The sequence below is a fragment of the Athene noctua genome, chromosome 1 (assembly GCF_965140245.1).
Source record: "Athene noctua chromosome 1, bAthNoc1.hap1.1, whole genome shotgun sequence".
Lineage (NCBI taxonomy): Eukaryota > Metazoa > Chordata > Aves > Strigiformes > Strigidae > Athene > Athene noctua.
The window spans coordinates 70223818-70250224 of NC_134037.1; the positions used below are offsets into that span (position 1 = coordinate 70223818).

The 26407-nt window shown below is 39.5% G+C and overlaps 1 protein-coding gene across 4 annotated transcripts in view; it reads right to left on the reverse strand.

Moving 5' to 3' along the window:
* ARID1B (AT-rich interaction domain 1B) overlaps positions 1–26407 on the reverse strand; it is a 334209-nt gene that overhangs the window by 137047 nt on the left and 170755 nt on the right. The window contains exon 5 of one of the 4 annotated variants that reach the window (XM_074896513.1): positions 11494–11535. The exons of the other annotated variants lie outside the window; for them this stretch is intronic. Coding sequence (XP_074752614.1) covers positions 11494–11535 — 42 coding nt within the window. The remainder of the gene's footprint in view (positions 1–11493; positions 11536–26407) is intronic. 4 annotated transcript variants of the gene reach the window in all.

Below are 26407 nucleotides of genomic sequence, written 5' to 3' on the forward strand. Positions count from 1 at the left end.
GAAAATGATAACAAAATTGGAGAAAACAATCCCTTCTTCAACTCAAAATAACAGTCTAGATAAAGGAGCTATATGCTATGTTTAACATAACAAGATTTAAAAAGGCTGGTACCCATCATTTAGGTTCCGCAGGAGAGAAAAGAGCAATTGCCATTATGGTCACTAATTTCAACAGGGTACCAAAGACAGGTGCTGTGAACAGGAAGAAAGAAAAATTTGTAAATTTGGAAAAGGCGAGCATGAAAACAGAAATGCACTGAAAATCGACATTAGGGCTGAGGGGGAACAAAGTGGCTTTTTAAATTGTCACTTCAGTTACTGTTCTTGATATTTTTCCCCCCTTTAATTCTCAAAGATAGCTGTGTAATGCTGCCTACAATAGAAACTTGAATTTAATAGGCACGAAGCAGAAGGTATGTAGCATTTTCCTCTGATCACAAGGAACAAGCACTTAGCTGTAAGAGAGATCCACAATGAGTCACTGCAGGGAGGAATCAAATGCATCACAGGTACATGCAAGCCTTTTTTATTATTATTGTAGTAACTGAAAACACATTATAACTTACAGTCCTAGAAAAAAAAAAAAAAGTATCAATTTTAAACCTCCTAGTCCTACAAAAATATATAATATCCCAATCATATATGCCTGCATTTATACAGTTCAAGCAGAGGCTAAAACAGATGCAAGGGTCAGGGGTGTGTGCACATGTCAACATTCCCTCTGTAAACTTTTTTGGTATTTATAAATAAGAATAAATCCAAGTTGAATATTTCTCAATAGCAAAATGAATTACTTTCCATCAAGTTTCAATCAGCAGCTAAAAGCTATTTTAATATTCATTATGTGAAAAATAATATTAACATTTTCTGATACTTTGACACCTCTTAAAATAGATTTTCAAAGTTAATCTGGAATTAAAAGTACTGTAAAATTAATGGTCCTATCTTGCTACGCCTTTCCATACTGGGTATCATCATATTCCAGAAAGAGTTTAGCTCTGATCAACTAACTCTTAACATAATACTAAATTTTCTTCTGTCCTCCAGGGTTCCATGTACATGTAGCTTAAACACAAGAGAGCAGAAAGTAGACACACACTTGTGGCGATGGGGCATGTACATTTATCATTCCACAGAAGTTATTTCTGTAGTTTCTTTTTTTTTTAAACAAATGTTGTATACATTTAACAGAAATCAATAGCTGCTTTCATTGTGGAAAAGCTCTAATAGTGTTGTTTTTCTTAAAATCGCCTATAAAATAGAACAGGATGGCCCAAATCCATCTTTTCTTTGGACTTGTAAACAGTGCGGTATTTTCAGCTTTTTTAGCTTTATTCTGGTCAACAAGACACTGCACCCTGCCACATAAAGCTGCACACCACATGGCACCATTCAACAGTATATCTAGGTCAGCTTGCATTTTTAATGTGCTCCATTAGCCTTCCCTTGCTCACTGTATCAAGTTTGAACTTCTCACTTTCAAACCTCTGTATAACCAAGCCAGGCAACTCACAGTATCTGAAGAGTATTGTGACTATCTTCAACATTTGTTCTACCAAAGACACCAGTTCTAACTCTAATTGATTTTCTTAATTTCATGCCATTCCCAAGCCCAGCATCCCCAAATTTCTCTTTCAAAATACTTCTCTACAACACTGCTGGTAGAAAGAGAGTTTACTTAAAATAAGAAACCTGTAGCTAATATAATTCCTTCCCTCAGTCCTATTTGGGGCAGCTTAACAACTTTGACCTTGGCAGCATTCTGCACACACCACAGCTAAAAAAACCTACAAGTTAATAAGCATATAAACAGCCATACCTACATTACTGTAAAGCTTTTGCACACAATCATACGTGCTATAATGATATTTAGTTACTTAGATGCAACAAAAGCCAGTTCCACATGATTCACTTCATTGCTTTCTTTTATAAACAGCAGTTAACACATTTCTCAAAATACATGTATTAATTTTTAAATTAGTATGTATTCCAATTGCTTTTCCCACAAGTGTTTTTAAGGTGTACATCCCTCCATCGGAGCACAGCCCTTGCACACAAACTAAAGCTGTAAAACCACTCTAGATATAGATTACATTTACGAGGTAACCGGTACATCAGTTCTGACACAAGGAATAATGCTGTGAGGAAGTTTCACAGGAGGCTTGGGGAGATTCAAACGGATCTTGATGGGGGGGGGAAATCAGCCAGTGGAATGAAACCAGACAGTCATGTTAAATTGAATGGTACGAATGATGCTTATTTTGCTTCAGATTAAAATGTTAAAGCAAGTCTTACTAAAGAGACTGTAAATCCGCCTGCTTTCTATTTCAGGTAGTAGCAAGGACTCAGTAGTAAAATCATAAAACACATAGAACAATTGTTCAATTGTTACACTAGAAATATATCAAAGTAGTTTACATGGGTATAATATTAAACAATTTAAAGCAGTGCAGCAGTATGAACACCGTGCCAAAACTGTCTGTCATCTTCAACTTCCTATATAAGAAAATACTAAGACCCTGTACAAGTAACTGTTCACCAAGAAAATAAAATAAATGACCTTGGAAAACAAGATTTCCCAATGTCATTCTAATCCAATAAAATTACTCATCAAAATCCCAATTCACTAGAAAACCCTGACTCACAAGAAGAAATTCTTTAAAAATGAACAATGGAATAACTGAAGCTTCAGAGTTACAAAATGATGTTTTTGGTAAAAGAAATGTGTGTTCAGTAAAAAGCCCAAGATTCTGCATTATTGTCATTGTTTTTTCCTCTCTGAAATCTGTGACATGTCAACAGCCCTTTTTCCAGCAAAACACAGCTGGGAAGCATGATACCCACCTGATCTTGTCTCAGAAAAAAAGAAAGGGGGAAATGAAAACCTACATCACATATGTCTACCAAACAACTTTCTCACGTTCCTGTTTGCAATTCCTCTTCTTCAAACTTAACATTAAACAAGCCGACCATACAAGCTAGGGAAGCAGCCACATAGCATAAATCTGAATCTTTTTCTATACATGTATTTCATGCTGTTAAAAAAAGAATGCTACACAAAAAAAAGCAAACAAACGAACAGGAGTTTTAAAAAGTAAAATAAATATTTGTGGTTTCTTTGTTGTTGTTTTTTAAGTTGTAATATAAATCGGAGCATGCTTCCTGTAACAAGGTGGGGTTGGTTGCTGGAGGGAGCAGTTCTGGTCCCACCAGTTGTGCAGTCAGGTAGAATTTACAGAAGAAAAAGAAATCTGGTCTAACCTGCTCTCCTCATCAAGAAGGAACAGTAAACTCTTTGCAAATACTCTGTCCTGCCCTCTTCCCACCCCCAAACAAAGAGACCACCCACCTCAACATTTATTTAAAATGTGCAGGTATTTACAAGCAAACATTGTGTTCCGATTGTTAGATGACTTCTTGGTAAATCTGATACTCCCTCAAAGTTCAAATCAGCAGTATAAATCAAAGGGGCCACACAGAACTGTAAAGAACTTGTGGTATCAGGGTATCAGGCAAGCACTGCCCCACTTACATGTCAGCAGGGGACAGCTGATGGAGGGAGGCCCCTGGGCAGCACACCCAGCCAGAAGCCGCCAGCCAGCTCAGGCCACCTAAGTGTGCCTACCAGTTAAAAATGTAGAGAGTAACAGAAGGAAGACTGAGAAAATAACGTATCTTTTTTTCGGTGACAACTCCTATCTCAGCACATAGTGACTGCTGTGAAATGGTGGGTTCAGTCAAACCCTCAAGGTGATGCATGTTCGCATCACAAAAGCAGCACCCAACTTTGCACTCCTGGAACTTCTAGGGCAAACCATACTAGAGACTATCTCTTCAAAAAAGCAGCAGAGGGAAGTATGGACTGCTGCTGCTGCCACCACAAGAGCTGGGAGGTTCAAGGTTACAACAGTTAATTTCAACAAAGTGGTAACCTAAATCAGCATAGAACTGCCCAAAGAGGGATACTCATCAACTGGAAAAGCAAAACCAGTCGCCAAGGCTTCTTACTTACAGACACCACTTGAGCAAATACTAAGCAGTTGCCTTGAATTGTGTACACATCTATTTATGAAAACTGCATACTGATTTCTGCCCCCTGGTACTCTCAGAAAGGCAGTGGGAGCTTTAAACTTGTATCAAAGCTCGAAGTGTGGCCCCATCCACACCTTGATAATATAAACTGTGCAGTATTGGAGATGAAGGCTGTTCATTCTGTTTTTGTATGCCCACAGAGATGATGCAGGAACGAAATTCCCAGTCCCAATGGATTGCAGGGCACTGGGCAAACCACAGGGACAGCAATGTTCAGGGTGCTGAGGAGGGCAGGACTTTCACCAGCTGTGCTCACACCAGCTTGCCACAGAATACTTGCTCAGGAGCTTTGTAAAACAAATGTTACCACATACCCAGGCAGACTGCCTAAATCTAACCCTGAGGCCATCAGTATTTATTCTGCAAGCATCATGAGATGCTTCACGCTGTAAAGGAGCATTAAACATCTATTTATTGCTAGTTTAGGTCACAAGCAAGAGGTGAAACAAGGGAATATCCAAGAAAGCCTGACATGCTGTACCCACACAGGCGTTCCTTCCTAAGGCCTTGCCTTGTCTTGCCTTTTTGGAGACTACAGTCCAGGAGTGTGGGCTACAGGGCACAAGGAGGAAAGACTCAACTGTTACTTTATCATTTACCCTGTGTGTCTTGACACTGCCACATCTGGGGATTCTCAGCTAACATATGAATTTTTTTCCTACTCTATGTATCATTTAATCTTTTCTTCTTCAGGCAAGATTGTTTTGCAATTGTCTAGGCCCACCTCCACTACACAAGGAGGCTTTAGGACCTCTAAAAAGCCCTCACCTTTTTCCATCCTCCCACACAGCTTTAAAATACTCTCTCTATAGGAAGCAGGAGCGACCTGTGAAGAGTGGGGCACCACAACAAGCGGGTGCTGTTTGTAACGGATTCTGATGGGGTATTGCACTCTTGTTCTGATTTCACCCTCTCTCCTCAAGATGGTTAGAGACATTCCTCTATAGCCTGCAGCACTCAGGACAGAGCTGGACCACAGCTGGTACTGTACAATGGATGGAGAGGAATTTACCAAATTAATGTCTCTTAATTTCTATAAAACTATTTGGGAAAAAATACAAACACACAGAGGTATTTATTGAGACTAAACTTACCAGACATTAAGAACTACTAATTACACAGATGAAACATCTAAAACATGATCACAACTGCTCGGTTTTGCATGTTCTTGGATTGTCCTGAATAACATAGCAGTGATAGGCGTAGGTCCAGGCAGCAACATGTTCAAGTTGCTGCTACTTAGTCATAACTGCTTCAAAACATTTTTGACAAATCTGTAAGGAGTCCCTAAGAATATTAAAAGAGCACACTGTTCCCTGCTATAATGCCATTCTCTATTCTTCAAAAACACCCAGCACAGAGGGCACTCAGAAGAGCTCAGCAACCCTAAAACACAGCTTTAAAACTGACTCAAAGAAGGTTGGAAAATCCTTTTAGTCATCTGAACACCTCAGGTGAAACAACTCCACAAAGAAAATAACAACAACAGAACTAGGGAAATGTGTAATCCTAACTCTGCTCTGAATAGTGAAACAGAAGTTCCTAGGGGCTAATAGGAATATCTATTTTTTCTAAGCTGAAACAAATCCAAAAACTTATTTACAACCCCCAGATTCCTACCTAAGTCAACAGTGCACAGACAGATGTAAATGAGGACTCATTTCTCTATATTTTCCCATATACTAAGCACACACATAGACACTCCAAGTGTCAACATATCAAGACAGAGATAATTCAGACACTTGAAAACATCCTCTTCTGAAAAGGATTAATTGGCTTTAAAACAATTTAATTTGGCTTTGAAGATGCAACTTTTATTAGCAACCACCAGATGGCAGAAGCAGAGGCTTCTTAGTCTTCAACAAAAGAATGCCGTCTTAAACAAGGCGTGCATTAAAAGAAAACAATTATTTAATGTCTACTTTTTCTTTTCCTTCAGTGGCTTCTTTTCTTCTTCTATCCAACTAATAAGGATCATTTTGTTGCAATCAAGCAATTACAAATTAAAAAAAAAAAAAGAAAAAAAAGAAAAAATCTCTTGAGAACACATTTTCTCAATTTTCTCAAATGGCATCTCTACTCCATCTCGTAGCTCAAGGCTTCTGTGTTATGGATACCGTTAGAACAACACTTTCCTTCTAGATTTGCACAGTCATAACTCACAGTCAGCCACCAAATATACTCTCCTTGGTGTCCTATGCTTCAAATCAGAAAACCGACACATTGCTACACTGTGTAGCTGAATTTCCCCTTGGGATTTGAACTTCTGGTATCTGGGACTGTGAAAATAAGTGGGCTACAGAAGATGCACCGTGATGTGCTGAGTGTTGCAATAAACCAGCCTTTGCAAGGTGGAGGAAAGAAAAAAATAATCTTAATAAACTCAAACAAAAATAGCATGTTTGGGAGGGGAAAAAAGGTATTTGGGTCCTAAACACATTTGATTCCTAAGACCATGCATCCTGTATCACAGAAAGAGCATTAAAAAATGCATCCCAGCAGCACATACTTAAAAAGACTTAGGAACAGACTCTCAACAACTCCAAGAGTTACTGAATTATGGAGACGGGGTCATTGTTTTATGCTGTGTCAAAATAAAAATATAGCTAGTTCCATGAACAATGGTAAAAGCTCCACCACACAGCCACAGCCAGATCAGAAATGCCATCCTTGCTGCATTTCTTTAACAGAGCTGTGTCTCCATTATGCTGATTGCACGATCAAAGAGAAAGCTTTTCTCCTGTATTTGTCTTCTGCAAAGGAAACGTAAAATCACTCCTACAGTGAACACATCCATTGGGAATGAGATTCTCTTTCCTCAACCCCAGCAGCACAGTCCCAGAAATGAACAGGTGAAGCTCATTCCTACTTCAAGACAGCGTGAGATGCGGTTATGTAGTTAATTCTGCCTCTGTAACATTAGCAAACATGCCGCTTGCAAAATATGAAAGGCTTTCTTCCCTGCTCCCTGTTTTTAAATGACACCTGCAAATCACTAATCCAGTTGCCATTTATTTCCATATGTCAAATTACAATCTTAACTTGTGCAAAGCAACATAATAGTAATGATTAAGCCAATTACATCACAACACAGCTTAAAATGACACACAATGGAAGGATTAAAGCTCACTACCAAATAAGAGAGTCCTGTTCTTGGTGGAGCTCCCCCACTGTGGGAACATAAGTGTCTCTTTTCCTGTTGCACAAAGTTGTGAGCCTTCTGACATGTAGCTGCTGGACTGCCATTAACAAACTTATTTATATTAATGCTGCACTAAGCTGGGATCACTGCACCTCAGCATTAGCTGCGGTAGGCGGGCTCTGCAGCCGTCTCTGCAAACAGAGCTTATGGCACTTTACACGTCCACAGACAGGTTGAGACACGTGGACGAGGTGATCTCACCCTGCTTAACTGAAGGAAGCCTCCTCTACCCTACGTTATTTGGGTCAGGTAGACGCTGACAGTAGAAGCCTTAGGGAAAGGGAGGGAAAGAAGAAGAGAGTAAACCGAGCACAAATATTTAAAAAGTCAAACATCTCATTCTCTAAATAGGGCTAGACACCATTTGTAGCCTGTCTGGATGGAGTATGTGCTACCACGTTTGACACCGTAACTTCAGCTGATGCAGCTCCTACAAGAATAAAGTGGGGTTAAATCTTTATATAATAACCAACCTTTCAGACTAAGATTTTCAATTCTACCTCAGGGATTAAAATGTTCTAATGGAAATTGAGCATCTAAATCTCTTAGGAGGATTTAAAAAACTCAGACACACTTATTTTTATTTGTTCATTGCTTTGGTGTTTAAATCAGCATCATTCAAAATGGTTAAAACTTTTTCCCTTTTATTTCTGTGCTGTGCACCTTTTTCTTTTTTTCTTTCTTTTTCATACCTTTGTGTCCCTCCTAATTTTTGCTACCATCTGGAAACACTGGTCCCATCTGCTAAAATGTATTTTCCTATTCCAGCTAAAATAAACACAAAATAAATCGGTACTGTTAGCATTTTACATGTCATCATTAGGCTTTAATAAGATTAACGGGACTGAAGGAGTTTCCAGTCTTGAAGTACATTCTTGTGAGTTGACCGCAGACTCGGGCAGGTACCACTACATCTATTAACTCTTACACTACGTTAGTTTCTTGGCAACTACTGTTTTGAAAAAACTTATTATATGTCTAAGTTTACACTCAGCAGATTTGAATGAATCAGGCATAACTGTTAAGTCTGTCCCAGATCACCTATCAGTGGTGATTTGCTAGGTGGTCATTTCCCCTACATCTCTCCATACACAGCACCATGCATGTATCACAACCCTTCTAAATACTGAAACAGAAGGATCAGTCAAAAGCTGGATGGTTACTTTTTTTTTTTTTTTTAAGAAACAAACATACACACAAACACACATACAAATGCATGTGTAAATTAAACTGAACACCACGTGTACTGTCCTTGAAAGAGCTGTTACAGCAAACTAACAGCTTCCTCCTTCTGTAAAATTAGTTGCAAAGCAAGCTGAATGGTTTTGCTTCCTACTATTCAACCAGAGGAAAGGTTTGGACAGCAGTGCTGTCAAATCTATGCATCTTTGTATTTATCAAACCACAACTTTTATTTAAACTGATTGAAAAACTGCTTACATTTTCATGGCACATTAAAGAGTACTAGTCTCACATATGCACAAAATGAAAAAAAAAAGTTCACATTAAAATGTTATTTTTACAGGAATAAATGTCTTCCATTCTACCTTTGTTTTAGGAAGACCGTTTTCTTATTAAAAAGTCGAGGTGGAGGGAAAATTTTGAAGGAACATTGCTAATGGTCTGCAATTTGCACCTGTTCTGTGCTTACAGAGTAAAGATAAGATTTGGTACTTCAAAGTGCCTCTTCCCTACGTATTTTGACAGTGTGAAACAATAGCTTTTTTAAAATTTTCTTTTCTAAAATAAGAATTATTTTGTCCAAATCAATACACATATCTTGCATCAAAGGCATCCTGTAGCTGATTTCTACATGCACCTATCGCCATCATCATCAAAGACCCAACTATTCAAGCGCCAAACTACATCAGCCAGATGTTCACCAACAGTAACAACAGTGAATCTGAAAAAAGTTCTGCGGTCTCTTTCAGAGTGTTCTCCTGGGAAACGGACCCATTCACTGCCAGTATGCATATTTACCATGAGACTGAAACCATGGAGAATTTAAGACTAACAGATAACATTCTAAGATCTTTCAGCACTCTAGAAATATACTTTTTTAAAAACAGTATTGTAGTATCTACAGGCAACACAGCCTGTCAACAAGCCTAAAACTAAGTGCTAAGTGTCTAAGGATAGGTGGAATGGATACAGTCAAAAAAAGGGTCAGCCCCTGCAGCAGCAAATCAGCTTCTGCCTATGTATATACAGAGGGGTCCTACAATGTTTCAAGTTGAGGCACAAGCTACACCTAAAACCATAAAGATTAGCACCCCTCAACAGTCCCCAATAGAGCCGGTAGGAAATTCAGACTAAAAACTGACTAAAATCAAGGAAAGCACTGGAATGTGCAAACTCTTAATCTTACATCCTTTTCAACTATGATATATGGTATTCGCCATACTAACTTATTTTCTAATTTATAAAATTAGATTTATTTTTCATTTAAAAGAACATGTTTATATGTATTCTTCGTGGGCATACCAACTCATTTATTAATGTAACAGAGACAGTAACATTTATTTGTCATTGAGACAGACGGTAAAGGAAACATTACTTAAGGGAGAGGAGGAAAGAAAGTGCTTTCACAGCATGCCTAAATAGACAGATAAGATAAATTCTGGGATTAACAAATTTGGGATAATACATTTACCTTTCTTCTTGATTGATAAAAAGTACATGACATTCCTAGACTACAGAGTTCACTATGTGATGTAAAGGTACTGTTTTAAAAGAGTAAGAAGACCCTGTTGGTTCTGAAGCTGAATCTTACAGAAAAGTTGCTTGGGACTCTGGAGGATGATGTTAAGAGTTGGTGACAGTACTGATTCAGTTTTATAGAACTGAAGCTTAGTAATAGAAAATTCTTAAAACTTCTGGTAATAAAAAGAAGTTCCAAAGGATGTCCATCAAAATGACTCCCAAGACTGAAAAAGACCTTGCAAACCTAGCCATGAAAAAAAGTAAGAAGCCTCCTCCACAGTGTTTCAGTTGTGAGAGCAACTGGCTACAATAATCTTCAATAATATTTCTGTTTACCCATCTAGTCTGAAGGATTATGGAGATGAGTTCACAAGAGCTGACCCTCCAAGTTTATTAAATATTCAATGAATATTCTGCATACATGCTGGGTATTAAATAAAAACCAGAAAATACTGCAGACCACCACATGTTAAATACTTCAAATAATACCGGAGTAGCTCTGTTTGTTTTTTAATAATTTATTTAAATTGCTTTATCACATATCAACATAAAAATGTACAATACGGACACAATGTAAATTCTGGCATCATGAATATTTAGGTGCTTTTAAAGCTTTTTTTTTTTTCTCCTGTTAGTTAATTTTGTTTATTGTATTCTGTGTAAACCTGGAGAACTTATTTAATCTTTCCTTGATTTTTTTTTTACCTTGATAGCAATAGTAACTGTTATTTTCTCACCTGTAGTAGTATCACAGCATGTGAGCCTTCCCCAGCATGAAACTCTTCATTGTCATGATTTAGTCTACTGTTTCTACAATCTCCTTCTTCCCCTCCCCATCTACTCTATTCCTAGCTAACTAGATATAGCCTACACACAATCTGCCCTGCTTAAAAATCATCTGCTATTAGTGCTCAATTAAAACCATGGGCATCACCATAATGCTCACTGGCCAAAGAAACTTGAGCAGTATCTAGGAAACAGTCCATCCATTTATCAAAGCAGGTCTAAAGTGGTCTCTCCAACATGCACACTGCGTGCCATACACTGATCTACAATTGAACACAGGGTGATGCAGCTGTTCATCACACTAACTTTCCACTTGAGATGACTGTGAAAAAGGACCATGAACAAAGTGTCTTACTCAGCAGACTGCAAAGCAGACAACTACAATTTTTGAGCTGCAAATCTATGGAACAAGAACAAATCTAGCATTTGGGCAAGTCCAATCTTAAAAGTTACTAAAAAGCTGACTTCCCATGTTTCCACATGGGCTTCTGCAAGTAAAATTTGCTCACAGGTTTTATACCAAACAACAGGATTAAGACAGCCTGTGTGTCATTCTCAGATTATCACACATAAGGGAAAGTTTCTGAATTGATGGATGTAAGTCACAGAGTTCTCAATTCTCAGGTTGAAAACTGTCATCTTCTGTGATATCACATCCAAAAATTCTAATTGATGGGACCTATATAACAAAACTGCATCTAACTACAGACAATATGTCCAAATATAGCATTCTCAGAGGCCAAGACTTCAACCTGAAATTGTAAGGAGAAAGATAACTTCAAATTTAGCCACTACCAGGAACCTCTCTCTCCTGAACACAGCACCACAGTCCAGGCAAAGAGAAGATCCGTAAATGAAGACACCAGTCTGGGTCAACCCCGGAAAACCTACGTATGATAGGACACACTGAACTAACAGCTGACAACAGAAATCCTCAGGAAAGGAAACTCAGAAAGCATCCCTCACAACACAAACAATGTTTCTCAACCTAAACAAACTAAAGAGTATCTGTCAGTGTCCCTAGATTTACTGTACTACAGCTGGAACACTCTTCTCTGTATCAAGTTTTGGCCACACTAAAAATCTGCCTGAGCACAACCAGAATCATCTGCCACAACAACTCCCTGTAAAAAAAAAAGGCTGGAAATACCTGAACTCTTCCCCTTCTATTATCTTCTATAATCAGGCTGGATACTCCTACACCTGCATGAAGTGCTCGAACAATGCTAATGGGTAACTTTGCAGCAGACGTCTCACATGCTCTTTTCCTGTCCTGAGCACTGCGAATTCTCTGAAAACTGTAGAATTCAGGGAACACAAACTCCCCCGGCAAAGGCCAAGACTAGCCATCTACAAGATACAGTGAATGTTTGAAAGCTGGCGGAAACCAAGCGGCTAGATCATCTAGTGGTGCTCCAAATCAAACTCCTTGCTGGTTGCCACACACCGTACAGCTCTAAGAGTTGATACACGCTCATCTGGGACACACACAGAAAAGCAGGAGCACTGATTTTTCATTAGACTCCTTAAAAATACTTCACACTTCAGCACCTTTCACCTGAGAATCTCGGTACTTTTATGAATTCTAATTAATTAAGTTTCCCAATACACCAGTGAAGTATGAAATGTCATCATCCCAATATACAGACAGAAGAGTGAGGCAGAAAGAGGTTAAATAATTTCTTAGTAGTCACGTGCCAAGCCAGGGACACACTCAGGAAAAGAATACCAGATTTCTACTCCCAGGCTCACAGTGTAACAACTAGGAAATTCTCTATTTCTCTGATTTACATCCTATTTAAAATGCCTAGTGCTGCATTATAATTTATACAACTAGTATAACTATAACTAATGTATCTAATCTCCAGTTTAACTTAAGAAGAGTGAAGGATTTAAAGCAAATCAAGAGGGAAAAAATGAATGTCAAGTTTCAGCCTGAAGCACGTTATAATGCCAGAGTTATAAACCCCTGAACAAGAGGGTTTATAATGGAAAGGCTGATAAACTAACAATGATGGCAGCACTTAAATATATTTATGTCATGATCTAGCAACATATGGTATCTCTTCATCTCTAAATTAAAAAAGGGAGGGAAAAAAGGGAGAAGGAGATAAAGCATTTATAGGAACTAGGAATAGAAGAAGAAAATGAACCTGAAGTTAGCCAATTGTGACCTGTCCAGCCGATTAGAAATGGCAGTAAGAGGCGACAAAATAGCATCTCATTCAATAGGAGGTAGAAAAAAAAATCCAAGTAAATAAAATCAATCTAAAATGATATGTATTAGCTACTTATATTAAGCTTCTAATCCTTTAGGCACTTCATAAATATTAAACAATCAGTCCTGGTGAGACTGATAAATATCCATAATATATTTTACAGATGAAGAAACAGACAGAGGGTTAAGTGACTTGCCCAGGGCCAAAAAGAGAATAATCAGCCACTGGATTGGAAATAGCAGTAAGACTGCCTGTCACAACACAGTGCCCTACTCAGGTGCTCAAGTGGCTTCTGAAAAAAGTCATTCCAGTATCAGAAGCAATCTGGTTACTGTATTTGTGGTACCCATCTAAAGTGTGAATGTTCATTTTCGCTAGGCTTACTGTTTCGGTACAACATCCAGCTACCATTACTAGGTAGACCTCGAAGTAAAGTAAACAATCTTGATCAAAACTCACTCAAGTTTTCTCTTTCCCATGTTGTGCCAGTCACATACTCTAGATGCTACCTCCAGACCCGTTAATGCTTATTACTCTGCTACGCTTCTGTTGTGGAAATTCACTGGGAAAACTGGAGCCTTCTCTGTGTCACTGGGTCCCTCTCTGACTCCCTCCTTGAATTCAGTAGGGCTGCTGACTCCTTGCCAGCCCCAGTCCACCCAGCCTCCCTTGCACTCCTGTCCCTTCCTCCTCCTCTGCCTCTCCTTCCCAAACAGTCCCAGCTGGGCTGATGGCCACACCAAACCTGCCCAGAGCTGCCTGCCCTCTGCCCCACACTCCCACAATGCTCCCAGCAGCAGGAGCACACTGTGGACTGCACGAATCTCCTGCACCGGCCCAGCACAGGGCAGGCAGAGCATCCTTCACTGGGGCTCCAAACTCCACCTCATCTGCAGAGAGGCCGCCTCACCAGGCAGGGAACTTGCCTGGAGAGTAAACTGGTACCATCAACAAATGGATTGTGCTAATTAACCTCTGGCTCGTTCAGGGCCAACAGAATGCTCAGGATTGCCAGTTTCAAAACACATGAATTAACATGTCACAACGACCAGTACATTTACAATCAATCCTTTTCACTGAGAAACTGAAAAGAGGAATTAACTGTGACATCAGAGAGTAAAGCAGAAGTTTAAGCTGACGTAACATTCTCTTACACATAAAAATATTTGATTTTATGCTTAGAAACATAAGACTCACAGAGACAATAAAATCGTTTGGAGTGTAGCTATTGGTGTAGATAATTCTAATTAAAAAAACGTTATTGAACAGGTTTGATAACACCACGTCTGTTTTTCCAAGAGTGTTCACACCACTTCTGTGATAAATACTTGTCCTTACCTTGCAGATGATGCAATAAAACACCCTCCGTGTTTTTTGTTACTACTGTGTTTACCAGTGTACTAGTGTGTTAGTCCATTCATTTTGGTTTTCAGCTCTTTGTATAAAAGGCAGTTAAGATCACTAAGAGACAAGTAACTGCTGACACCATAAGATACACAATATAAAGAATTGAAACACGATGTGGGACAACATGAGGTTTTCCTCATGCCGAGTTTGGAAAAAAAAAAAGCTAAAATGCATTACAACCTCGGCTGAGAGGACCCCCCTCTAGTGGGAATGAGAGTGTACTTCAATCAGCACCCACATTACCGGAGCAGAAGAATCAGGCAAACACCATCTTTCTCTTAATCATCTTCAAAATATATCACTTCCATCCCAATGAACAACAACAAAAGAAGAATAAGAGAATCATTATTGCTTCAAAACAATCAGACATTAATTAAGAACTTCTCATTATATACTTATTTGTGGCAGTTAAACATTCCCTATTTTTGTTGCGTGTTCTGACTGTACATACGTAAATTTATTATCTTGGGTGGGATGGTGCTTTCCTTTTACAGTGAAAAATTGACTGCATCATTTAAAAAAGCAGACTTGGTTCTTAAATGAAGCCCTGATGATTTTGTGTATATATATATTTCTGCATCAGATACAGTACCTTTCCCCCAGGCACTGCTCTGAATCTTTGCTTCAGTCCACTTCCCACTTCTCACAGTACAGTGTTATAGTTGAATGGGCCTGTTTACCCCGTATTTTATTTCTATGTAAAAACAACTTTTAATCACTGTTCATTGGTGTTTTTTCCAGTTTATCTAAATAATCAAACCGCCTTTTTGCTTCTACTAAACAAACCCAAACCACACTACAGTATCCTGCAATTCTGGGCTAGAAGGCTATTGTAAGTAGTAAAGAGTAAATCGTTGGATAGTATTCTAGAGAGCATGTGTATTAATCATACACTGTGGATCAGTTACATGAGACACAATTAGTGGTTTAAGCAGGAGTATCCTGCAGCCGGAGCATGCCTGTCCTGCCCGGGCAATTCATCCCTCCTAGAACCCGCTCCATGCCACTGTCCCCCGGCTGAGGCACTCCAGGGACCAGGGACCAGCCCAAGTGCAGCCCCCGGCACTGGCTGGGATGGTGCCCAGAAACCCTGCAGGACCTCCCCAACGCCTGACAAGATGAACTTCCCACCTCCCTACACAACCTACACGGTCTCCAAAATGGGTAGCTGTGGCGAACACCACTACTGCTTATGTAGTATTCTATAATTTAATAGTAGAATAGAATAGAATAGTATTTCATAGTATTTAATAGTTTTTGATTTTACAAAGTGGAAGAATTCATAAACATGCTCATGTCAGCCTGGAGGATCCCCGATGAATAACGTGTGGAGTACCCTGAAACAAGTTGGAAAGCAGCACTGAGTCTCTTTTTGTCAGAAGCAATGAGACTTAGTTATTTTTGTTTTGGTTTTTCAATAAAGGACTTACACAGATCCAATTCAACATCGCAACCAAGAGACTTACAGTAAATCATGCAGACAGTCATTTTTACCTTCCTGTCAAGGAAGTTGAAACATAGGTCAAAACCTTGAGGAGCAATGCTAAACAGTACCTTTTTGGAACAGAGTTGTACAACCTAGTGATCAAATGACACAAGGAATTACTACAATTTGGTCATCTCCAAAACCATACTCAGCATTGATTTGGTCCTCAGCTCAGTCCAGCTCCTTCTTGTCTCATCAAGACTTTGTTTGAGATAGGATTAGCTGGAACTGAGCAAGAGCCACGGGAAGTGGCTCTCCTTTAACAGGAGAAATTAAAGCTACACTTAATACCCAGACTGTTATTCCGAACAGAATATGAGGTAGCAAGTACGCAAGGACAAAATAACTAACTCACAGAAGACACGGGTCACAGAACCCCTCTCCATCTTTTTGGGAAGAATCTGAAAATAAGCACTAATAATCATTTCTGTTGCATGCCAATTCCCATATAATATCCTGTTAACACTAATGCTGAAAAGGATCATCGATCTACATTTAACTACCCAGGCAAAAACTCCCAATACAGCACACATTTAACACTGCTCTCAGACTTGGGTCGGAGCTCCTCAGAGTTCATCTAATGGAGCCGCTATTTGCAGCTGGCAGGTGAGGGGGTTACAGCTACTCTGGCAAAGAATGCAGTAGACTGGAGCAGCTCTGATCAAGACAAAATATTCTGCACAGGCACTTACAGTTTCTGTGGGTCACACACGAGAATTTGCCCAGCTGGCTGCAAATTTTATAGGCTTTCTATTGTCATTTGTTTGACATTATTATTCTAGGAAAATTATAGCACAGGGCTTCTCTGATACCTAGAGGGTTTTTCCCAACTGCCTACTTACTAAAAAGACATGCCTCTGGCACTTTTAAAATATGCTCAAAACAAAATGAATGTATATGTTAATACTTGCATTTTGCAATACTTTTGTTTTCCCTGTTCAGTAAAGATCAATCAGATCAAAGGACTCTCTTCCCCATGATAATGAAATCCAAAAAGAATGAGGAAATACAGGTGCTCCCTCTTGAATTACTACTGTCAAATCACCTTCTTGCCATTGGGGTGCACTTCTTGCTCAGTCATGATAAGACAAACCGTATCACACTGCCCAGTTCATAACCAAACTGTTTGCTCTTGTACCCCCGGTTTGCCCTCTGACTTACGCAGGACTTCACTGCAGGTGGGGGGAGGCTCCATAGTCCTAATCCTGCTGAGTTGTCTCTAGGAAATAGCCTGGATAACGTGAAACGCAGAGGATGCTGTAGTGCTTAGTGCATAAATCCTTTTCTAGCACAGATTCTCAGCTTTTAAGGTTTTCCCATCAGTCTAGCCACCCACACACCACGTCTTTTTTAATCGAAGGTGACAAGAAGTTAATCCAGTCTTCATTTTTCAAAGTCCTTAGAAAGTTTGTTTCAAAGATGAATATGGCTATAGTCATTCATGTCTTTATGAAATCCAGCCTAACTAGCTGTAATATCTCCTCCCTTTGCCTTCCTTTTAAAGTAATTTAGGATTCAGCAATTGTAGAAGATGGTTGTCCTTCTCATGGGAGCAGGGACAAACCTACATGACCCACACTACTTTCTGGCAATTCTTCAAGGACTTACTGAGGATCTACACAGCTCTGAATGCATGCAGAACTGTACGAATAAACTCTGGTAACTGTGACAACCCTTCCTTCCCTTTTTCTCTGCTACCTGCCACCAGTTTTGTTTATTTTTAATGGCAATCATGCATGCACTTCAAGCTAGGTTTCTAGCTCTGTAGTGAGCAAGGACTGGGCATGTTCCCTGGGCAGTACTTGAACAAATACACCAAAGACACACCTTTGTTATGACCCTGAATCTATGCCTGAAATAAAGGCATGATAGTGGCACAGTATAAATCTCATGAATTAAGGATAGATCAGCTGAGACTTCCTCACTTTCTATACAAAGTCCATTGAGACTACTTACTCAAGGCCTTTCGGTTAAAGTAAATGCCATCTCCTCACAGTTTGACCTGTGTAAAAACTGCTTACAATGTGACCCAGTTCAGGACAATTATTCATTAAATCTAGCATCTACTTTTTCTTAGACTTTCCCTTTCATTTCTTTTGCTTGTTCTTTGTGGTATCATTCATTTATCTCTTAGCTCATCAGGTCTAGCAATAGTAAAGATCAGTGTTCTAATTTTTGAAGTCACAACTTTTAGCTCTGAAAATACAAGTAACAAAATTATCTCCTTTTAAATGATAGAATAACTTTGTGTGCTACTTTGTGTTAAAAAGGTTCGAAAAGACGTTTCAAGAAACTATGGTGCAGCCCAAATTGCTTATTAATTCTCCTTGTTCTTCTTATTAGCATGTACAGACAACACAGCAGCTCAAGGACGCAGCTCACTGAAGCAGCTCTGTACTTGGTCAGTCAGTGTTCGAGATAAAACACAATGATGCCTTACGTTCATAAAAAGCTGTTGAGTGGAACAAATCTGTCCTGCTCTTTTTTTTTTTTTTTTTTTCTTAAATGTCAATGTTTTTTGGGGAACTGATTTACAGTAATAACAAAACAAAAAAATCATTCACATCTTCAACATCGTGCCCAACACACATTCTTGGCCATGCTATTGACTAACCTGCTGGTTTAGCCTCCCATTGCAAATATTTTGCAAAATCCTGGGAACAAGGCCAACCCCTACGAAGCAAAAAAAAAAAAAAAAAAAGACTCTAGATATTAGCTAACTAAAAGCAATAACCATCAGCCTTGTGAGATACAATACTTACAAGTGAATTACATCTATTAGAAGCAACTTATGAGAAAAAAAAGTTGTGTGCTATGGGGCAACAGGGCAATTCCTGTCACCTAAAAACCACAGAAAGGTACAAACATATTTAGTTCTGCACCAGGAAACAACATTACAAATCCCAGATAAATTGACATTCGAGACTGTGTACGAGTCTGCTTCACTGCAGGGGAACCTATGAGACCTATCTGTGAGCACACTCCCATCCCTCACAATTCTGCGCTAACTTATTCCTCCATAGGTACCATATAAAGAGCTGATCATCAGCAAATTCATGACACTAACATGTTCATCTGCTCATCATTAGGAGATGAAACAGCTAAGATATATATACATACACACACATATGCAGGTTTGCTCCCATAAACATATATTCATACTTCAAATTCTCTTGTATTTTTGTTTTTCATAGAGATATATATATGCAAAGATGTGTAGCATACAACTAGGTCTTTCACACCAGAACGCTGCATGAAACAGAGTAACTGCACTGAAAAATAGCTTTTGATATTTATTTGTTTGACAATGTAGAGATCAAAATGATTGTTGTACTTAGACCAAAATCTCAGAGCAGTTGCTATTTAATTTCCCTTAAGAAAAGAGTGGTAGATACTATAAAAACAGAATTCCAACCTTTCATCCTCACACATTCTAACATATGGGAAATCCTGAAAAACTGTCATTATACCATGTGACTTAAGTAGTAACAATTACTGACACCGGTAAGCCTTTTATTTAGGTATTGTGTCTGCATCTTTTCTAACCCTACAAATTCTAATTTGTATTTCTTACTCTCTTGCTCCAACACCATGATTCATTTTAATTCCTCACTTTCAAAACCGGGAATCATAAAACCTTGTCTACCAAAGCCCACTGCAAAGAGTCTCTGTCTACAGCAGCCATCTTTGCACGCTGTCACACTGTGAGGCTGTAGAGGGATCCTGCTATGGAAAACACCAAAAAGGGTTAAAACGTCACTGCCCTGCACTCGATGGGCTGGAGGTTCCCACTGCCACAGCTCAGCAACCCAAGGGGCCATCTGAACAGCCCCTAATAGCCCTCTGCAGACCAAGTCGGGTTGCTTAGTGTAAACACAAGATGCCACCCTAGGCAACTAGGAGGCAACTAGGGGGTGGTACTGAACAGCTGCAGTGCCATAATGCTTTGAAATATTCCAGAAAGTCATGTTTTAAAGCCACCCTCACCAGCAGGCGGGTTTTTGCTGTTCAAGGCCGCAACTGCAGAGTACTCCCCTGCTCCCTTTTCCTACCTCCCTACATTATTACTGCACATACCACCTGTAAAAGTGAAAACAAATACAGCCCTAGCTAAAATTGCATGTCTTAACAATCTTGCCTAAGCGAAGTCAAACAATTTGCAGCAAAAATTGAAGATAAGTGACCAAGGACAAAATCTTTACAGAAACAAAGCTTCAAGTTTCAACTCTACACCATTCTGTCAGCAGCTTTCTTATTTAATTGAGCCCGTATACAACCAACATCAAAGATACTAAGCTATTTTGTGCTGAAAATATTGGAAGCATGTTAGGAAGAGGTGGCAAACAGAAAGGAGCTGTCAAAGGTAACAGATGTATCAAGGGCACCAAGCACTGTGAAGAAGGCGTTAATTATCTATGCTGAAAAAGAAAAGGTGTTTGAAAAACAGAAACTGTTTTCAAAAGATTCAACATACTCCTATTGTGCTCAGGAAAAAAAGCTTCCTGCACCTTAGACAACATTATTTTGGGTATGTGGGTTAAAAAGATTTTTTTTTTTTTATTTTTTTTTTTAGGCGAGGAGGCACACAATGCAGGGAGCACTTTGTTTCAAGAAAGATAGTTTTAACTTCAAAACCTTCACCGTGTCTCACAATCAATTCCAATCATAAATGGCATTCTTTATTCCTACTTTTAATGGAATAGGTAACTTAGCTGAACAGGATAACAACCTAGCTGAATCTCAAAAATAACAGGAGAACACCACCTTTTTGAGCACCTTTTTGTAATTTAGCACAATCTCCACAGTACTTTCAACTCCTGCCCTACAAGGACTGTTTCATTTTTCCTTTTGCTTTACCTGAAAAAAAAGTGGTATTTTTTGAGAATAAAACACCAACAAGCAAAAAAAAAGTCACACCAAGGCAAAATTTATCACCAGAAGACCTACTCTACATACAGCTTATGTTCTTATTAACTTTTTTCTTAGACTGTATATGGTTCTACTTGCTCCGAACCTAGTTCTGAGTCAGGAGAAGAAACCGATTCTTTATTATACCTATGCCCCCCCCCCTCCCCCTCAGCCCTTCCCTCGTAGGACTGGTGAATTGGGACTTTTTAAAGCATGATTTTGAGAAAACCAGTTCATACAAAAATGATCCTTTTCATCTTCAATGGAAAAAGAATGGAACAGATCAGAAAGGAGATGAGCAACAATTAAAAGCAAGGAATGCCTACACATTCATACAAGAAAAGGCTGAAACATTTCTCTGAAGATAATTAAAACATACTAAATGCCTGTCTGATAGTGCATACTCAGCTAAATTAACATTTTTGTCATAGGAATGTGATATGATCAACAACAGAACCACGGTGGTCCATGCAACTTCAAATTACGAGGGGAAATGGCCTATGCAATTGCCAGCAGGGATGTAACAGGTCCTCAGAAACCACTCTCTTCCTTCCCAATTAGAGAGAAAGCTCTTCCTGACATCCCCTCCTCCTGTATAAGTACCATGCCATATACAGAGTGTGGCTAATACTGACAACATTTAGGCAATTCACTTGGGCATCATCTTGACATTGTCAGATCCAGAACACAGGTTTGGAAGGGATGGCCTGCACAATGAAGTATCAACACACCTGCCAAATAGCCACACAGGAGGAATCCCCTGGATAATGTTCTGTATTTCATACAGTAATTTGAAAAGGTAAATCTGGGGAACAAGACTCAGCTAAACAAAATTATTTTTGCCAGTGACCTGAGCTTTTCTCTTAAATTATTTTAGGCTGCATCCCCATCGTCTCCCCAGGAGGTACAAAGATTTATAAACATTTTGACTGGATTGATTGCTTTAAAAATTATTCAGATGTCAGAGCTGGCCAGTTTTTGACCCTTCTGGTATCAGGATTTAAGAGTTTACTGGGAAAGAACAAGTGCTCCAGTCAGTGCCATAACTCCTCTACACTCTTCCAGCTCACAGCAGCAATACACTTTCTCAAAACTGAAAGAAAAACTGGCTCTCAAATCTAGTCCAGCTTTATGTCGAACATTTCAATGGGGCAGGCAAAAATACAAACATTCCTAGGAGTCACTTCAGTCTTAAGTAGGGCATATAATAATAAAAGCCTAGATAAACTGACAAAGTGTTTGCAGTTTTTTCCATTTTACTTGAGTTTTCTATCCGTTATATTAAAGTGCACACAAGCCCTGAAAACATGTCCTCCAAAAACAGACGTTCCACGCTTCACATGCACAAAGCCTCAATTTGCATACAGGAATCAAACAATTAGGTTTCTCAAACGCCTGAACTACTTACACAAATGGGGACTTTTGCTCACCCAAGCAAGTGCACAATGTACAATTCTGCAGACCACTACAGCATTTCACGATTTTCCTATACTCATAAACCAAAAAACCCCCCAAACTTAAGTCCAAATTCTTCTCAAAGTTACTTCTAGCTAATAGCGGCTCACTTATAAAAGCCTGATTAATTGCAGAATCTTGGCTTCAGAATTCAATTACATGTTAGAATATTAAAAATTCTAGAGTCCATAAACAATGACTATAAAACTGTTTATAGCATTTTTAGTATTTTATTTGAATACTGCAATATGAACTATAAATGGTTTTTTCCCCCTCTTTTTCTTATTTGTTTGCAGTAGTTTCTTCATGCAAACAGAACAAGAACAACACTGGGGGAAAGAGAAGAGGAGAAAGGATGTGGCAGGCTACTGACACGCCACCTCCTCACAAACTGATTCTTCATTTTGCTTTATGCCTGTTCTGTAAGTTTTATTCTGGGTCTACAAGGGTGCTTCTTGATAATTACAGTATATAAGCTAGCATTTTTTCCAGCCTGTCTCAATTTAAAGTAAGCCCCCTATTCATGCTTTTGTTATTCAAAGTAAAACAGCAAAACAAATCAATTGCTAACAGCCTTCTGCAGTTTTCTAAACTTAGCATTTCTGTACGACGGTGTGCATATAAGGTAATATTCAGTGCAGCGGTACATGTTCAGGCATGAGAACCTTATATAAATCCTCAACTTCAATGACCATTTTTGTAAAGATTTCTCCTTTACACACATATATATATCACATGGATGAGCCTAAAAGAGAATACAGCCAGCACCTGAATCAAGATTTTTCTTGCAACTTTTCCTGAAGAACTAACCCCAGCACTCACCCTGTTTTCCAATTACAGTAACTGTACCAATTATAACAGTAAGCTGGCAACCCCAGAGACTGCTTTTTACACTCATTTTAAGCTCATTTTACTCAGAATGTAAAGAAAGACTTGAACTACAATCTCAAAGGTGAAAGACTAGAGTTCTAATTTCTGAACTGCACAGTCCTGGCAGGTCTTTTTAACACTTTGTTTTGTGGAGTCCATTTTGTTTCTGTATTTATTTCTATTAAGGTTCCCCTTCTCCCTTAAAACAAAGACTATATCGCTGTATTTACAAGGAAGACAGTCATGGACAGGTTTTGCTGCATCTCATTTGTTATGTCTCACTGTGAGTTTACAAACAGCTGTCCCATGCATCTCCACTGGATACAATTTTAGTCTAGACAGGGGAAATCCAAGCTACTGCTGCCCAAACAACATAAACACAGGAAGATTTTCAATCAATCATTTCATTAATAGGAACACGTCTAATAATATAAGGGGAGGGTGTTTTGGAAGAAAGCCTATTTCAGAGCCTGAAACAGTGTAATTGCGTGGTATTGTTCTTGTGCTAGGCAGGGCTATGGAACGACACTCTCACAAACCAGATTTTGGTGCCGTAGTAGATTTCAATAAAATAAGCCTTGTTTCTCCAACACAAGTGGCTTTCAAGACCACTGACAACTTTGAATTAAATGGTAAACAGACTAAATAAGACTTGCACAGCACTGGCATTCATCTCCACTTTGATACAATCGGGTCAGTGCCCACACAAATATATTGCTAGCATGACCATTATTTCTGGTTTTCTTCAAGTTGTTTTACCTGGGAAAGAGCATTAAACACAGCAGTTACTAACATACTAATTACTTTCTCCTCCTATGTGCCAGCCTGTTGTTTGTCCCCAAACTTATAAATGTCCAGAAACTGCTTCTAACGCAGTTATTTCTATGTTGTTACATTTTTACAGAAAAACACTGCAGCCTTCCTTCTTATGTATGGACCATCCACACACTAACTACTAAAAAAATTAAAAAAAATTAAGAACATTGTAAGGCTTTTTTTTTTTTTTTTCCCCAGGGAGAGGAAGGGGAAGAAGCTATTCTTCAGTCCTCATTTTATTTTTTTACTCCCGAGTAATAGCTGTCCCTTCATCAAGAGGCTCAATTTACAATCATGATCTCAGATCAACTTTTACCAGTGGGTGTCAGTGTAACAGTGTAATGATATAATGGGGGGAGGACAGAGAGAAAACGTATGAAAAAATAAAGATTAAGTTTTATTTTTTAAATGCCACATTTATATCAAAAGCAAAGATGATTCCTTTCAGGACCTGTTTCACTGCAGATTTATTCTACAAAGACCTTCTAACTTCGCACGTGTTTGTGTTAACGTGCCTGAAGTAATTAATTTCAATTTTTGTTTTCCAGACCTATGTACGTTCTGTGAGCATACATAAACGCACACAAACACGGACATGCAGGAAATGTTTGGTATATAAACCTTTTTCATCGTTTTGATAAAGTGAGACTGTCTCTTTAATTCAAATTTCACAGCGAACAGTTAAGAGGCTCTGTGGACCCCAACTTATTAACCTGTGCCAATTTAACTAGTATTACTCAAGAGGTTCAAAAATCTAAAAATAGGTGTTAATCTGTGCAGACTGACAGCAACTAATCAGTACCTGCCCTGTCACAACTTCTGTCCCTCCTACTCATTTGGGGGGGGGGGCGAGGGGGGGAGAAGGGAGGTACAGGATATGGGAGGCAAGAAAAGGAGAGTCCCGGTTTTGGTTTGTTTTTTTAGCTTTTTAAAAATTTATTTATTTAGTTTTCGTTTGTCTTTTCTGAAAGAAAAAAGTATATTTAATAGAGCTCAATTTGAAAACTTGTTTCTGTACTAGCAAGCAATGGCTTCCTGAAATCAAGAACTGCTTGAATGTCCACCAAATCATTCTGTCAAAGTGATAAAATCCTTTATTTTTACTTACCATAAACAAGCTTGGAAAACATTAGCTCTAGCTTCAAGTCTGCTTAGATGCATTTGAAGTTTCAAAGATGCAATTTTTGTCTTTTGAAATATTGTTACATTAATAACCTATTTTGTTGTCTCTCCCCACCAAAGCAACAAAGGTACGTGTGTATGCCTACGTGCATACATCCTCTTCTTCGTTTGCCCTGTTCCTTCCAATGAGCCGGTCGTGTGCATTGGCCATAACCCCACAGTTACGTGCTCGCATACTCAGCTGCCTTTTTTTTAATATAAACAAAATTATATGCTCAGTGGAAAGCAACCCCAAGTTGCAGATCACACTTCACCGGCTGCCGCAGCTACAGGGACAACTGTAGCTCTGCCCCTAAAACTGTACCCTAGAAAAGTGGATTAAAAAGTCAGTTGGGCCAGCTCGTAACTAAACTGTCAAATAAAAATAAGCACTTAAGTAGGTTAGGGCTTTCCGTATATAACTCGTACTTGTCCGGGATATGCTGGATTTTGTTAAAGGGAAGAAATATTTTTCCGAGTAAGGCATCGCGGGCAGATTTGCAGGAAGTACCAAAATAATGTAAAACCATTCTGTAAAGCCATTGTTAAGACAAGGAAGTAAACAACACGGGTGGGGGGGGACGGGACGGGACGGGACACGACGAACGGACTGGGGGACGGACGGGACGACGGCACACGCTTTGCGGGCCTCGTTTGTGCGTGGCCAAAATAAAAAAAAAAAAAAAAAAAGAAACAAAAAAATCCCCCGAAAGGGCTTTCCCGCCAGCGGGGGCCGCGGAGGCCGGGCCGGGCCCGGCCGGGAGCAAATGGCCGCGCCGTGCCGGCGCAGCCCCGGCCGCCCTGCGCCCGCTCCCGCAGCTGCGCCCGCGCCCCGCCGCGCGCCAATGGCGGCCCGCGCGCCCCTCCCCCGCCGCCGCGCGCCCAGACCTGTTTTTGTCTGCTTCAGCAGCGGCGCTCCAGCCCGCGCGGCTTCCTCCCGCCGCCCTCCTCCTCCTCCCCCCCACCCCCCCGGCCTTATTTTCCATCCCTTTTCAACCATCATCCACTCATTTTAATTACGCAGAACGAGTTGCAACTCATCCAGCCTGAAAGTTATATTAAAAAGAGAGCGAGCGAGTACGGGGAGAGAGGACGGGAGGAAAGAGGGAGATGGAAACAGAGAGAAAGCAGTTGAGGGTGGAGTTACAGCCGGCGAGGGCATGATAAACAACGCTCCTTGCCTTACAGTAAATTTTAATGCAACGTTTTATTTTAAGCTTTCTCCGGAGGTCAGCGCAAACTATCCCCTCCGCGTTTCTCCCCTTCTCACCACGTCCTCTCAGAAAAAAAAAAAAAAAAATA